This window comes from Amphiprion ocellaris, chromosome 7, assembly GCF_022539595.1.
Source record: "Amphiprion ocellaris isolate individual 3 ecotype Okinawa chromosome 7, ASM2253959v1, whole genome shotgun sequence".
In the NCBI taxonomy this organism is placed as follows: domain Eukaryota; kingdom Metazoa; phylum Chordata; class Actinopteri; family Pomacentridae; genus Amphiprion; species Amphiprion ocellaris.
This window is the reverse complement of record NC_072772.1, coordinates 38771710-38788398: the sequence shown is the minus strand read 5'-3', so window position 1 is coordinate 38788398 and position 16689 is coordinate 38771710. Positions and strand designations below refer to the sequence as shown.

At 45.7% G+C, this 16689-nt stretch overlaps 1 protein-coding gene across 1 annotated transcript in view; it reads left to right on the top strand.

Moving 5' to 3' along the window:
* The first annotated feature begins 223 nt into the window (after positions 1 to 223).
* Positions 224 to 16689, top strand: part of LOC111579781 (rho GTPase-activating protein 5-like) — a 36839-nt gene continuing 20373 nt past the window's right edge. The window contains exons 1-3 of the mRNA XM_055012039.1: positions 224 to 530; positions 9460 to 13369; positions 15114 to 15267. Coding sequence (XP_054868014.1) covers positions 9641 to 13369; positions 15114 to 15267 — 3883 coding nt within the window. The 5' untranslated portion in view covers positions 224 to 530; positions 9460 to 9640. The remainder of the gene's footprint in view (positions 531 to 9459; positions 13370 to 15113; positions 15268 to 16689) is intronic.

Here is a 16689-nt window from a genome sequence, read left to right as displayed (position 1 = left end):
GTATAGGGCAGACAGGTATAGGACAGATAGACAGGTATCTACAGATAGACAGGTATAAGACAGACAGGTATAGGACAGACAGACATGTATCTACAGATAGACAGGTATAGGACAGACAGGTACAGGGCAGACAGACAGGCATCTACAGATAGGCAGCTTAAACAGAGAGACAGACAGGTCTAGGACAGACAGGTATCTCCAGTGATAGTGGTGGAGCGCCATAGCCTACCAGTGGCTGTTGAGAGAGAGAGGCGCCATTACCGCTGCTGAGCTCCCTCCCTCCGCGGCAGGTTTCTCCTTTCAGCGCATTCCTCACCGAGGCACCGAATCACCGAAATCCGCTGAAATAGGCTGAAAAACGGGCTCCGGGCCGCCTGGGACCGCAGCTGACCGCAGCTCCACCTGAAGCGGGCTCCGGGGCGGCTGGTCGGGCCGCGATGGCCGCATATTGAGGGCTGAAAGCGGAGTTTAGTGGCTGTTTGCCTCCTCCTCTCCGTGGTATGTGGATCTGGGAGCGACCATGTTATTAGGTGGGTACGGGAACGTCTCCATTAGCCGGATAGCTAACTGCTTTGCGGGCCCGGAGCTGCCCCACCGGCCCGGGGCACACCGGCCCAGGGCACACCGGATCGGGTCATACCGGCCCAGGGCCAGATTGTGAGGCCGGTTCGGTAAATTTTATCCCAAACTGTAGTTTTTTATCCCGCTCGGCTAACGTTAGCCCGCAGCTAACTCACCCTCCTCACGCTAAGCTAGCGGCTAATGTTAGCTTGGATCGGAAAGGTGGGTCTTCCTGGAGTATCAGGGCCGAGCCGGGCCGGGCCGGGCCAGGCCAGGCAGGGTCCGCGTCCTCTCCCGGGACAAAGTGAGACCCACCGGAGACTGCTGGAGTTAGCTGTTAGCTCTGACGCATTAAGTTAGCTCCAGTATGAACTGGTCCTGGTTTGCAGCTTTGACTTTGATGTTTTAATGTCAGTTTGTCTCCGCTTCAGTCGGAATAAATCTGTTAGATATGAAGAACCGAACAGAACCAGAGCTTTTATCGGTAAATCAACTGTTTTAATGTCCTACTAACGTTAGCATGGAGGGTCACTGGTCCGACAACGGAGTGTTTACAGCGGGACTGTACGGGACCAGCTAGAGTCTCTCCGACCGTTTTACAGGAAAGAGTTCAGATTTAGATCCTCTGCAGCTCCTCTAAACCCTGCAGCTCCTCCATCTCTAAACCCTGCAGCTCCTCTAAACTCTCCACCTCCTCCATCTCTAAACCCTGCAGCTCCTCTAAACTCTCCACCTCCTCCATCTCTAAACCCTGCAGCTCCTCTAAACTCTGCACCTCCTCATCTCTAAACCTTGCAGCTCCTCTAAACTCTCCACCTCCTCCATCTCGAAACCCTGCAGCTCCTCTAAACCCTGCAGCTCCTCTAAACTCTGCAGCTCCTTCATCTCTAAACTCTGCAGCTCCTCCATCTCTAAACCCTGCAGCTCCTCTAAACTCTGCAGCTCCTTCATCTCTAAACCCTGCAGCTCCTCTAAACTATGCAGCTCCTTCATCTCTAAACCCTGCAGCTCCTCTAAACTCTGCAGCTCCTCCATCTCTAAACCCTGCAGCTCCTCTAAACTCTGCAGCTCCTTCATCTCTAAACCCTGCAGCTCCTCTAAACTATGCAGCTCCTTCATCTCTAAACCCTGCAGCTCCTCTAAACTATGCAGCTCCTTCATCTCTAAACCCTGCAGCTCCTTTAAACTCTGCACCTCCTCATCTCTAAACCCTGCAGCTCCTCTTAACGATGCAGCTCCTTCATCTCTAAACCCTGCAGCTCCTTTAAACTCTGCACCTCCTCATCTCTAAACCCTGCAGCTCCTCTAAACTATGCAGCTCCTTCATCTCTAAACCCTGCAGCTCCTCTGAACTCTGCAGCTCCTCCATCTCGAAACCCTGCAGCTCCTCTAAACCCTGCAGCTCCTCTAAACTCTGCACCTCCTTCATCTCTAAACTCTGCAGCTCCTCTTAACTCTGCAGCTCCTTCATCTCTAAACCCTGCAGCTGTGAGGAACCAGGAGAGAACTCAGAGATGTCTTCTGGCAGATAAAATGGTGGAAGCCAGAGAAAAGAAAAAACTACTATTTAACACATAATATTAATCCACCAGGTCTCCTCAGATATTAAACTCTGAACTAATACTTCTGTGGAAGTTCTCAGTCATCCAGGTTCTGGAGATGGTAGGAGCTTCAGAAGAAACCAGCTGGAGGTTCTGGAGGACCTTTCTAGAAACATCTTCCAGAAGCTCCTACCATCTCCTCATCCTGTAGATATTCTTCTATCTCCATGTGTACTCTCTGCTCCTCAGCTGTAGATGTTTCTCCATGCTGGATGGATCTCCAACAACCTGTTCTCTCTCCGTTTCTGCTGCATTTATTTTAGTCCCTCTGAGGACACACGGCCTGCAGTTCAACCTGAAACTCTGTGGATGAGTCAGAACCAGGAGGAGGTTCTGGTTTTATAGAATCAGATGCAAACTGTTTATTTTTGGAGATTTTTTAATTAGACTAGTGAAATGTGGTGATTTTGGTGAGATGTCAGCAGTTTAAGAACAGAATGATTAGTTGAAGGACAGACTGGAAGTAGAACATCTGTTTACTTCTGTGGTTCCAGACTAATAGTCAGTTTGGAGATCTAGTTGATGACAACGTGCTCTGTGTTTTAATGTTCGGTGGTTTTCCTCCAGAACCCTCAGTGTGAAATCCTTCCTCATGTTGAGTTCTGCAGATGAACAGAACCAGTTCCTGATGTGGATCCACTTGAGCTGAGGTTCTTTGTTGTTTGAACTCCTTGTGTTTGCATATTTCCTCTTTAAAGCTGAAATATTGATGAGCTGAACAGCACTGAGCTGGACTGAAACAGCCTGATGCTGTTTTACACGCGTGATGTTCTATATTCACATGATTTATCGTATAAACATGGTAGAAACCTGAAACATGTTCAGAAACACTGTCGAATGTTACAGTGTGACCCAACAGCATTACTGCCTGGGAAGCTTTGCCTCTGCGTTCCAGACTGAAGCTGCTGGTATCGGCGTTATGCAGATGTCAGATATTGAATCCTGGAGCCCAGCTGATGCTGTCAGGCGGATATAAGCTGCTGTAGTTACATCAGAGGCTTCAGGTCCGACTCTGCTGCTCTAAATCAGCCCAACTCAAAGGTTCTGTAGAGGAAATCATTTTACACTAAGCACCCAGCTTCGACTGGAATCACTCGGAGCACCTAAGGTTGATTTAAAGAGCCAAAAGGATGTTTATAGAGCTACAGGGCCAGTCTGGGTCATTTCACTTTTTGTGATTTCTTATTTCACACCTAAAACTGACTTCTGTCCAGTGGTTTTGCTGAAATTTGAGAATTTCATATGTTTTTAGATCTGAGATTTTTTTTTCACCCTCAAAAACCTGTGAAGCCCCTTTGAGGGTCCGATATCTCCAGAAATAAAACTCCAACTGCCATGAAATGTGGTGAGAACAGACAGAATAGTTTGATCAGAATGACTGAATGGATCCAACAGAGGACATAGTTTAATTATTGGTTGTTGAAAATAAAACAAATGTTCCATCCAGGCTGGTCTAGTGTCTCCATAAAGTTCCTGTAAGTGTTTATCTATGGATGGATCCATATTTCTACTAAAATACAGTCTTTGGTCCACATTTCTCCAACTGTTGAGGCTCTAACATCAGTAGAATCTGATGTTTGGTCAGTATGAAGAGACAAGGTTCCAGTTTTTAGATATTTAGACTAAATGTTGATGTGGACTCATTGGTAGGAACCAGAACCTGGAGTTCATAGAGGTCTAGATGTTGATAGGGGTCTAGATGTTGGAATTAGATGTGCAGAGTTCCAGAACTTAGTGTTTTGGTGTGACATGAATAAATAAAGTCTAAACAGACTCTGAAACGGTGAATTCAGACTGATCAGCTGCATAGTGACAGAAAAACGTCATATTATTTGACAGTAAAAGTGGCAGCTGAGTGAAGCTGGTAGAAAATGATGGTTAATGTCTGTTTTGCTCACTGGAAGCAGACTGAGGGTTAGACTGACACTTTGTTGGAAAGTTTCAGTAGTTTCTGTTTTGTTTTGATGTGTTTTATCAGAACTGTAAATCTTGTGGTAAGAGCTGAACTCTAAACTGCATTACACAACTCTGCTGGTAAATGTCAGCGACCCGTAATGCTGTAAAAGCCTGAAAGACAGAAATCCTGAGTGGAGGTCAGAGCTGTGCTGTGGACAAGATATCTGAGGAGTCCATTAGGAGCTGGTTGGTTCATGTCCACAGTGGTTAGGTTCAGTACAGTAGATAGAGACCCACAGTGAGATTAAAACACATGTATTTGTAGCCAAACCTGCATCTGGAGCCGCTTTTAAAGGTTTGCCATCCTTGTTCCGCTGTGTTTCAGGGCTTAACAGCGTTTAGTCATCTCTAAAACCGGCTTGCCAAGTGATACCTTAATCCCTGCAGCTCTGAATGGATTGATCATGATGCAGGAGGCTACTTTTAGCTGCTGGCAGTAAGAAAACCATCGCAGCTCCATCCAGGTGTGTGCAGCTGCTACCTGCTCACATGTATTCATGGCTCTTATTGGACGCTGTGTGTTGACAGCAGAGTGAAGACAGACTCTGATTCTGGCTGAGTAAAATGCAGAACAGATGCTTGGATTTGGGTGAGTGATTTTCTCAAACACTGAGGTTTGGAGCGGAGTCAGAGGAGGAATGTTCTGCTGTAATCCTCACCGGGTTCCTCCAAACGGACATTAATAGGTTTCAGATTGAGTCAGACTGTTGGCAGAAGAAGGGTCCAGTTTACTGTCTCACATCAGAAATTATAGAAATAACGGGGCTAATTATCGGAAAATATTGGATGTGATAATCGATCACCTCCTAATCAACTCAACAGCAACATCTGGCTGATGTAGAAGCAGCTGCTAATAGTTTTATTCCTCAGTAGTTCTGGTTCTGGATCAGCAGCTGAGCTATTATCTTCTCTGTTCTCATCATTTAAACAGAAACTAACCAGGGATTTAATCTGCTGCTGGTTCTGGTGGTTTATGGTTCCTTTAGGCTGATAATCTGCAGGTAGAACATTTAGAACATCTACTGATGAATGGAGGATTTATTTCCTGTCATTTATGACAGGATGAGACGTTCTTCGTTCTCTTAGTTCGTGGAAGGCGCCTTCAGATGACGCTTTAATGAACAGTTAATTAGTAAATCAGCAGAAGCCTGAAAGAACATTTTCTGCCCTCAGGAGGTGAATCTGAGCTGGTGGCCTTCAGTGCTACCATCACCTGTCCGTCAGCTCAGGTGTGCAGTCAGGTGTGGCTCATCTCACCTGTACAGCAGCTATTGTAGTGGATGGTTGTTTTATAAACCCGACAGACCGGGTGCTCAGTTTCTCTCATCAGAATCCCACATCCTGATTGGAGGAAACCCACCTGAGGACTTTCTGTAGATGATTAAACAGATTTCTGTTATTTTTACTGAGTAGAAGCTGAATCCTCAAATACAAACACATCAATATCATCTGTAATATATTCTCAGTGGCATCAGTTTCAGGCCTTGTCCACACGTAGCAGGGTTTTTGTAAAACCGAATATCCTGCCCCCTCCGTCTAGAAAAAAACTTACGTACACACCACCTCGTTTTTAGAAAAAAACTTCATCCATCCTTCATCCACACCTAACCGCATAAGTGCGTTTTTAAGCACATTCATAAGCATACCGGACCTTTAGGTGGCAGTAGTTCCTCAAATCCTATCCAATCAGAGTAAGCTTCCGTCTCTAACGTCACTTCCACGAAATATGAAACATGGCGCCAGGCTCGTTTTTGTGGACCAATAAGGAGGCAGAATTGCTCTTAAACGTAGTTTTGGAATATGAAGTCAACAAGACACAATGTTGAATGTGGAGCAGTATCTGGGCTTGTAAAAACAAGCAAGTAAAAAGCGCCTGTACAAGAAACAGCACCCAAAACCTTGTGAGAGCATCCATGCTGTTACCCAATGTAAACACAGGTCGCATATGTGACGTAAGAACATATTTTGTCGCAGGCGGTGACATTTCAAAACGCAAAACCCCGGTTACTGATGTCCACATGCAGACGCATAAAACGGAGAATTCGCAAATCTTCACTTTGGTCGGAGTTTTTAAAAAGAATCGTTTTTGATGACGTAAATCTGCGTTTTCGTGTGGATGATAGGCCGAATCGTAGAAAAATATCTTCGTTTTGTGAGATACCCGGCTACGTGTGGACAAGGCCTCAATGTTTTTTACAATATTTCATTAATTACCAATATTATTTTACTATTTTAGTATCGTTTTCACATTTACTTTTTATTCTAGTTTTGTTTTTATTTTAATTAATGTCTCGTGCTTGTGTTGCTCTTCTTTTAGGCACTTTTTATTATCATGTTATTATTATTATTATTATACATCATGTCATTTTAGACTAGATTATAATTAATTGAAATTCAAATTTTTTCTGTTAGGACCCATTTTGGGTAAATTAATGGCACTGACGGCTGTAGACCAGACTCCATTCAGAATATTTCCAGTTTTAGGCTCGACTTCATCCAGTCAGTGTCTGGTTTTAGTTTTTTACTTATGCGTTACACTTACATCCTATTCTGTGATTCACTGCAGTTATTCTCAAGGTATAGGGTTTTTTTCTGAGCAATATCTGGCACAACAATTTCACGATTAAATAAGTAAAAAAATACATCTTATATTACTGAATAATAATTGTATTTAGTTCTTTTATATTTTATATCCAAGAAAAATGAATCTTATTGTATTTATTTGATAGTGATTTTATTTAGTTATTTAATATTTTATATCCAATAAAATGAATCTTATCGTATTTATTTGATACTAACTTTCTTTAGTTGTTTTGTGTTTTATATCCAATAAAAGTGAATTCTACCTGGTGATTCCTCCTCCACTCCTACTAGCTGTGCTTCAGTCTGAGCAGCTCAGTGACGCCTTCACTCGGCCTGAATCACATCCAGGGAAACCTCCGTGTTCGTGTTGACTGATTCCTGCTCTGCTGCAGTTTCTCAGGCTCAGCATGCCGTCACTCTGCAGCGAACAGTTCAGCTCACGCAGGCAGATTCGCTGGCTGATTGCCATCGTAGTGCAAAAACAACAAAGAGTAGATTCTGTGCAGTAATCAGCCATCAGGCTGTAGTTGGGTCACGGTCGGGTTCAGGCCTGTTCGACCGTGAGGTGGAGATAATGCTGACAGCCTGTCATTTCCAGCTTTCATTTCACCTGCCTGTTAATGCTGAATAGACGAGCAGGGAAATGATTTCATAACACAAATAATCAGGATTAATAATCATGAGCAGAACGCCAGGAAAAATATCTGACGTCAGTAATCAGGATTATAGGTTTTAGTCCTAATTATGCAGCTCTGATGATGATAACAAATCTGTGAACTGATGTATTTTCTGTGTTTCCTTCTCACAGTAAAGCAAATCATTTCTAGGTCAGTGGCTGTCAAAGGGCTGGAGTTGCAGCCATTTTTATCCTGCCTCGGCACAAATTGTTTGAAAGCTCTTCTTTTTCTCTGTGAGGGGAAAAGTGACATTGCCGAGCATGATTGAATTACTTCCCCTTATATAAATGCTGCTGTCACGTCTGCGTTTGCCTTTCCATTTTGATACTGCAGTTTGAAAAACAAATTTTTGCTTCTTACCTTAAAAAATGCAGGATTTTTACATTATAAACCAGCGATGGTTGGGATTTAAAACTAGCATATTTTATTCCTGACACATGAAAGGCCAGTGAAAACCTGATTAAAGTTTCACCATTTAGGAGGGATTATTTAGTCCTGCACCAGTGTGAAAATGTATACTTTTGTGTAATTTGTTAATAATTGTGTGTAGGGCTGCAACTAACGATTATTTTAATAATCGACTAATCGACCGATAATTTTTTCGATTAATCGATGAATCGGATAAAAAAACAACACATTTTTAATTTCCGCCGCTTTATTCAGAAAGAGAAGATTTGGACTGACAGAGCAAATAAGATCATTGTAGCGAAGCCTTCGTCTTCAACCATCGACAGAAGCCTCATGCCAGTGACCATCATGTTGAGGATGCTCTCAGTCAGGACAGATGCTTGCTGTGGTGGACATGATGTCTTGCTAATCATGAAGCCTGTCATTGTTTGCTGTTCATGAAATGAGAAAGATAGTATGAGTATGTATTATAGCACAATTTACAACAACTCAGTAATTATCTTGTTTTATTTGCAGTATTAGGTTAAGGCAAGTAAGTAGTCCAAAGAGCAAAACACAAAGTACGCACGCACACACACACACAGATAGATAGATAGATAGATAAATAGATAGATAGATAGATAGATAGACAGATAGATAGATAGGACAAGCACCATAAAAAATACTAAATAAGTTACTTTAACCCCGGTCTAAATGCAGTTCATCCTGCCTCACTCCAACACAGACCAGTGTCTTCACTCAGACTATGTGAGAAAATTAAAACTTGAGGCTTAATCTTTAAATTATTATCACCATTGTGGGCAAGTTACGTTTATTTATAAAGCATATTCAAACCCTGCTTAAGCTGATTAAAGTGAAATAAACAGGTTCACGCACGCGCGCACACACACACACACACACACACACACACACACACACACGTGCCCTATCACCGTCATTAATCAGCTAACAAACACTAGCATCAGGAGAGCTACCAGAGAGACTAACGTTACGTTTCCTCACTTAAAAACAGAACAAACGTAGGATACTGTAGTGACTTACCTGCTGTTGAGCTCCTTCATCCTCATCGGAGACTCCGTGTTTCCGTTTCAGGTGCTGCATCATCACCGTGGTGCTCCCGTACATCATATCACTTTTGCAAAGCTTGCATGCTACTCATGTTTGTTGTTTTGTGAAGCGTGAAATGCTGCCACACTTTTGAGGATTTCGGTCTGACTGTTTTCTCCGTGTCGGTCATGTTTGGTTGAAATTACTCTGAATTTACTTTCGCTTTGCCGCCACCTCGTTCTGTTCAACTCGCTCTACAGGTGGAGTTATTTTAAAAAAAAAAAAAAAAAAAAACTTTATTTCAGTCAGCCAGCATTGACAAAGCTCTGCAGGTGAAGTAGACGCTCCGCGACATGGAGAGTGACGCACGAATCGCGCGACACAACGAATCGATAACGAAATTCGTTGCCAACGCTTTTAATAATCGATTATTATCGATTTTATCGATTCGTTGTTGCAGCCCTAATTGTGTGTAATCTCTGATTTGTTTGTCTAAGTCATGCCAACATGTCTTTATCCCAGAGGGCAGCGAAACAAAGAGCTGATTATGTTATTAGAGATAAGGAATGCTGTTCCAACCACTGTGTTTTGCCTTCATCTCTAATTGTGAATTCCTTGTCTTGCAGGCAGGTGATACCAGACGCCGGCTGATCTATCCCAGCGTGAAGAGTTCAGGATAGAAGAGGACACAGTGTTCACTGCATCATGAGGGTGGAAGAGCCTCTGCACCACTGACAGCCACAACTGGAATGATATCCTGACTTCTTTCCTGAGAGTAACCGAGTTAGCGATGAACGGGGGGATATAATGGCCAAGAACAAGGATGCTCGACCCCCGACATTCGCCGTCAGCGTGGTTGGCCTCTCGGGGACGGAGAAGGAGAAAGGGAACTGCGGCGTTGGCAAGTCCTGCCTGTGCAACCGATACGTGCGTCCGCACGCTGACAGCTACTACTCGGAGCACACCTCAGTGCTCAGCACAATAGACTTTGGTGGACGCGTGGTGAACAATGACCACTTCCTGTACTGGGGGGAGGTGTCCCATCGAGGGGACGAGGGGTTGGACTGTAAAATCCAAGTCATCGAACAAACAGAGTTCATCGACGACCAGACGTTTCTCCCTCATCGGAGCACCAACCTGCAGCCGTACACCAAGCGGGCGGCGGCAACCAAGCTGCAGTCGGCGGAGAAGCTGATGTACATCTGCACGGACCAGCTGGGCTTGGAGCAGGACTTTGACCAGAAGCAGATGCCCGATGGGAAGCTGAACATCGACGGCTTCGTGCTCTGCATCGACGTCAGCAAAGGCTGCAATCGAAGGTTTGATGACCAAATGAAGTTCGTCAACAGTCTGTACTCTCAGATAGTCAAGTCCAAGAAGCCCATCGTTGTCGCTGCCACAAAATGCGACGAGTGCATTGAGCAGCACCTGAGGGACCTGCAGGCCTTCGTCGCCAACAAGAAGAACCTGATGCTGATTGAAACGTCGGCACGCTCCAACATCAACATAGAGCTCTGCTTTAACGCCCTCATCCAGCAGCTGGACAAAACGAGAGGGAAGCCAAAAACTGTGCCATACCTGGAGGCCTACAAAGTCCAGCGACAGCTCGTAGCCTCGGTGACGGATCGATTTGAGAAAGTGATGGTGCACAGTGTCAGAGATTATCACACCACATGGAAAACTGTGATCAATAATCTGAAGGGCCAGCCAGACTACGACGAGTTCATCACCTTGGAGGGCTCCAGGAAAGCTCGAAACATGTTCACAAAGCACATCGCACAACTGAAACAGGAGCACATCCGGAGGAGGAGGGAGGAGTACCTGACCACACTGCCAAAAACCCTCAACAACCTCCTCAACAACCTGGACGAGGTCGAGCACCTGTCCTGGCCTGAGGCACAGAGCATGATCCGAAACCGGCCCGATTTCCAGTATTGGTTCGTGATGCTGGAACAAACGCCATGGGATGAGACGGACCACATTGACAACAGCGACCGCAGGATACCCTTCGACCTACTCGACACGCCCGACGGCGAGAGGATTTACCACAGCCACGTCCAGCATCTGCTGTCGGAAAAGAGGAGGCTGGAGATGAAGGAGAGGTTCAAGAAGACGCTTGAGAGGGTTCACTTCATCAGCCCAGGGCAGCCGTGGGAGGAGGTCATGTGCTTTGTGATGGAGGATGAGGCCTACAAGTACATCACAGAATCAGATAGAAGGGATGTTTACTGCAGGCACCAGCAGGAAATAGTTGAAAGGGCCAAAGAGGATTTTCAGGAAATGCTTTTCGAGCATGCTGAGCTGTTCTATGACTTGGACCTGAATGCAACTCCCAGTTGTGACAAGATGACAGAGATCCACAGCGTTCTGAATGAGGAGCCCAGATACCGAGCGCTGCAGAAACTGGCGCCGGACCGAGAGTCGCTGCTGCTCAAACACATCGGCTTTGTTTATCATCCCACTAAAGAAACGTGTCTGAGTGGACAGAACTGTGTGGATCTGAAGGTGGAGCAGGTTTTAGCTAACAGGCTGGTGCAGCTCGACCACGGACGCTCCAATCTCTACTACAACAGTGCCAACATTGACAAAATCAACCTCTGCCTGCTGGGGAAGGAGGGTCTGTCCCAGGAACTGGCTAATGAGATCCGAGCTCAGTCCACAGACGATGAGTACACCCTGGATGGAAAAATATACGAGCTGGAGCTGCTTCCTGTGGATGTGAACTCCACGCTACTCTTCAGCCACACCTGGGTCTCCACTTTCAAACCTCACGGCTGCTTCTGTGTGTTCAACTCCATAGAGTCGCTCAACTGCATCGGCGACTGCATCGGTAGGATCAGAGCCGAGATCGCACAGAGCCGGAGAGAGCGATTCACTCAGCCACTGCCTTTCATCCTCATCCTGGCCAATCAGAGAGACAGTGTTTGCAAAAACATCCCCATCCTGAGACACCAGGGCCAACAGCTGGCAAACAAACTGCAGTGCACCTTTGTTGACATCCCCTCTGGAGCCTTTCCACGAAAATTTACAGAGTTCCAGATCAAGCAGGGGCTGCGAGCAGTGCTGGAGGGGCTGAAGCACAGCTTTGATGTGTTGGTGCCACTGCCCTGCATCAAAGACATGTCGGAGACCGACCTCAGAATAGTCATGTGTGCCATGTGCTGGGATCCGTTCAGTGTGGACCTCATCCTCTCGCCTTTCCTGGACTCTCACTGCTGCAGCGCCGGGCAGCCGGGTCAGAGCAACACTCTGATCCTGGACAAGATCATTGGGGACAGCAGGCGGAGGATTCAGGTCACTGTCCTCTCATACCACTCTGCCATTGGCATCCGCAAAGACGAGCTGGTGCACGGCTACATCCTGGTCTACTCTGCCAAACGCAAGGCTTCCATGGCAACGCTGCGGGCGTTTCTGGCCGAAGTGCAGGATGTGATCCCCGTGCAGATGGTGGCGATCACCGACAGCCAGGCTGACTTCTTCGAGAATGACGCCATCAAAGAGTTGATGACGGAGGGGGAGCACATCGCCACAGAGATTGCTGCCAAGTTTACGGCGCTGTACTCGCTGTCACAGTATCATCGGCAGACGGAGGTGTTCACCCCGTTCTTCAACGAAGTGCTGGAGAAGAAGCCAAGCATTGAGAGCTCCTTCCTTTTCGACAGCTCGTCACGTGAGTGCACCACCGGAGCCAGTGAAGACGTCTTCCCCACCTCACCGCACAGCCATTCCCCCGCCTACAACACTTACTACCCAGAGTCTGATGACGACAATGAGGCCCCCCCACCCTACAGTCCAATCGGTGACGACGTCCAGCTGCTGCCGACACAGAGCGAGCGAGCCAAGTACCGCATTGACCTGGAGGGGAACGAGTATCCGGTGCACAGCACACCTGTCGGAGACCACGAACGCAATCACAAAGTGCCTCCACCTGTCCGACCCAAACCTGTGCTCCCTAAACCCAACGTCAGAAAGCTGGACCCCAACCTACTCAAAACCATCGAGGCTGGCATGCGAAGCAACCGCAGGATGCCTCGCGGCCCAGTGATGCACACCGAAGACGTGGAGACGTCGGACAACTATGCAGACCCCGTGGACACGCTCCGGTCCAGGGGCTTCCACGACGACATATACGCCGTGCCTGACGACGCTCACAGCCGCCTGGTCAAAATACAAAACTCATTCGGTGGGCTGCACAGCCTCCACGGAGGAGGTGAGGAGGAGAACGGGTTCGACCGCAAGTCTCAGGCTGGACGGCGGCCGTCCAAATACAAACACCGCTCTAAAATCTTGTTCAGTAAGACCAAGGCCTACCAAAGACGGTTCCACTCCGACAGCGACGGTGAGGAGTCTGGCCCCGCCACGCAGAAAAAGAAAAAGGGAAGAGCCCACCGGGGCAGCGAGGAAGACCCTCTGCTGTCGCCCGCCGACCCCTGGAAGGGCGGCATCGATAATCCTGCAATCACCTCCGACCCCGAGCAGGAGGACAAGAAGATGAAGAAGAAGAAGACACCCAAGACACCAAAGGAACCGAAGAAGGTGAGTCGTCTTTGTCATGACACTGATATTAAGGCCGGGTCACGGTTCGGGTTCGGGTTAGGGTCAGATATTTCTGTTTTGTTTTGTAGTTTTTAATAATAACAGTCATATGTTTTGTTTTTAGAGCGCTTTGCTGGACACTCAGACACTTTACATGCAAACCATAAAAACAATAACAGTCTGTTATTTACATTTTGTTGATGATAAATGGTGTCATTTGGTGATTGAAAATATATAATAAATGATTGAAAATATATAATAATATGTATAATAATATAAATACAGATAGAAGTCCTTTCAAAGCTACCGGCAGGTTTTGGGGCTCTGAGGGTTGAAGTGCTTCATAGAGCAACAGGACTAATGGTAAATAACAGAAATAAGAGGCAGGGCTGTGTTGTTGTTCTTCAGGTCTCTGAATGAAGGCCTGAATGTGTGAATGAGAGCTCAGATTGTGGATCACAGTGTGGAGATAGGAACACATTTCTGTCTTTAACAGGCCCCAGACTCATATGGAGAATAAACTCATTTGATAATTGATTGATCGGCCCTCTGAAGTTGTTTACGAGCCTCCCAGACGAGCAGTAAAAGGCTGATAACAGTCGGACTGATGGGAGCTGCAGCTCTTAACAGACTTCATTCAGCATCTAAATGTCAGGAAAAAACGCTGTGTGCTAAACAACTACAGCAGCAGAGGTGTTTAAATGCAGGTAAAGCATGCATTAGTGCAGTGTGTATTCACAGCCACAGAAACAGACCACTTCCAGCTACAGCTGCATTCACAAAACTGCTCCAAAATGGGTCCTCAATATTTTCAGTTTAAATGTTAAAACAAGTTTCAGCTGCTGTTCTCTTCGTATTCTAACATCCAACATGCAGCCTGTTAGCAAGACTTTCATTCAGCAGCTAAATATCGGCAGCAGGACTTTCATTCAGCAGCTAAATATCGGCAGCAGGACTTTCATTCAGCAGCTAAATATCGGCAGCAGGACTTTCATTCAGCAGCTAAATATCGGCAGCAGGACTTTCAGGACAGTTCAGGAGCTCCCTGCAGCCGCTCGGACTATGAGCAAACATGCATGTGGATCAGATAATAGTGCAGGGTTGGGGTTAGAAACAGCCGCTGCCGGCGTTGCGTGAATGCAGCTCATTGTTGGAACATTCAAACTGTCTTTGATAATCAGAGCGGAGAGCCAAAGGAGAAGCACAAGGTACAAAATGGAAGGTGTTTAGTCGCCGTCCGGCCAATTAGACGGCAGCTCCAACTGCTGTAGGCATAACACTTTGAAGAGCAGAGGACTCTGGGAGATCTAAGCAGCTCGTTACTTCAGTCACTGTTGTCTTCCTCTGCCTTCATCCCACTGACTCTCTGTCTGATGTATTCCCCAATTACCTCCTCCTCTTCTTCTCTATGTTCTTCCTCCTCATCCTCCTCCTCTTCTTCTACTCTTCTCATATGCTCGCCTCCTCTTTAACTCCATCTCTTCTCTTCTTTCCGTCTCTATTCCCTGTTCTTTCATTGCTTCTTTTTCTTTCCATCATTCCTTCTTTTGATCTGCTTCTATCTGTTCTATATCCTAAATATCTCTGGTCCCTAAACTGTCTTTCAACTTCACTTTTGCTTCCCCTTTTCCTTCTCTGCTGTTGTCATTCTTCCTCATTTCTTCCCCTCTTCCCCTTTTCTTATTTTCCTTCCCTGTTCTTCTTTTTTCATCCCTGTTTTTTATTCTGTCCTTCCTCCTGGTAGCTGAAGTCCTCCAAACCCCCGAAGCCTCTGTACCCTCCGACCCGGAGAACCTGGGAGAGTAACTACTTTGGCGTTCCGCTGCAGAACCTGGTGACTCCGGACCGGCCCATCCCGCTCTTCATCGATAAGTGTGTCGACTACATCGAGCGAACAGGTGAGCTGGCCTGTTTCCTGTCTTTGTGTGGCCTCCCAGTGCGTTCAGGTGCAGCCAGGTTGTTTTACCTTTCTAAACGTTTACCTGGTGAAGGGGCGTGGCTTCAGGCTGCAGGGGGCAGAGTCAGTAGAGACGATGATTATCTGGTGTGTTGCCATCAGGCTGCCAGTTTGAACACGTTAGTTGGAACTCAGAGAGCTCCATCAGCTCGCTGTGAGGTTTGATTTCACAATCGGATGGTAGAAGATGATTAAAGACAGTCAGATTCAAAACACCAGGCTGTGATCAGGAATAAAAAACTGTAAGGACATGTGGGAACGCCAGTGATTGCAGTTATCAGACCTTTACTGTGGTTAAAATAGCTGGAGTATATTACAGGCTTCATTTATGTTATCATGTTTGTGCTGCTAACTGAACAACAGGAGCATTTTGGATATAATCTGGGCAGCTGAATGTATTTTATTTTGTATGTATTTTATCACGTCAGAGACCAAACGAATAATCAATGAAAAGAAAATACTGAAAATAATCAACAGCTTTTGAAAAAATGAGACATCAGTACAGAAACTACATTTTAGAAAAATAAAACTGCAGCTATATTCGATCAACTGTTCCTTTATCAACTATCTGATGAATTAGTTTGAGTATTATTTGTAATAATCAGTTTACAGTGAATATTTACTGGTTTCCTTAAAGTGTTGATCAGCTGAGGGTTGGATTGGTCCATCAGGAACAGTCTAATCTGCTACTAACAGGTTCTTTTTGGAGGGTTTCTAAATGAGTCCTGGAGAATAACTGAACAACTTAAAGCTCAGACTTGGTTTGGTTGAAGCTGAGTGTCTGGATGATAAAACGCTGTAAATTAAAGCTGCTCAGTCAGGATAAAACAGTTAAAAGATGAAGAACTCACAGCTCAGTTGTTCCTGTTTTAACGGTATGGATCATAGCATTAAATGACTGCAGCCTGTTCGGACTCGTTCCTGCAGTGCATTGTGGGTAAGTTTCTGGCTGTGGCCCAGCTGTCGGCCTCTCCCTCAGATTCCTCAGGTGGATGTTTCTGCTGTGGACATGTTGAAGGCGTTTATTCTCTGACAGACTTAGATATTAGAGCGGACCACCAACATGAATGTTTAAACCTCTTCAATGATTGATCAGTTTGCTGCATTATGTATTTTCACATGGTCCTCTCTGTTCCATGTTCAGGACTGAGATTCAGTCTCCTCTTAGACTCTGAATAATCTGACCTGGAACCTGTGGAGTTTCTTCAGATCAGTCCAGTGTTTGTTGGTGAGACGTAGTTTGTTCCCACTCTGGTTAAAGTCAACAGCGGAATTCAAGTAATTAAATCCATAGTTACAAGATCCAAAATATAATTTATTTTAAGTTTCAAACATTATTTTGATGATTGACATAAAATACTGC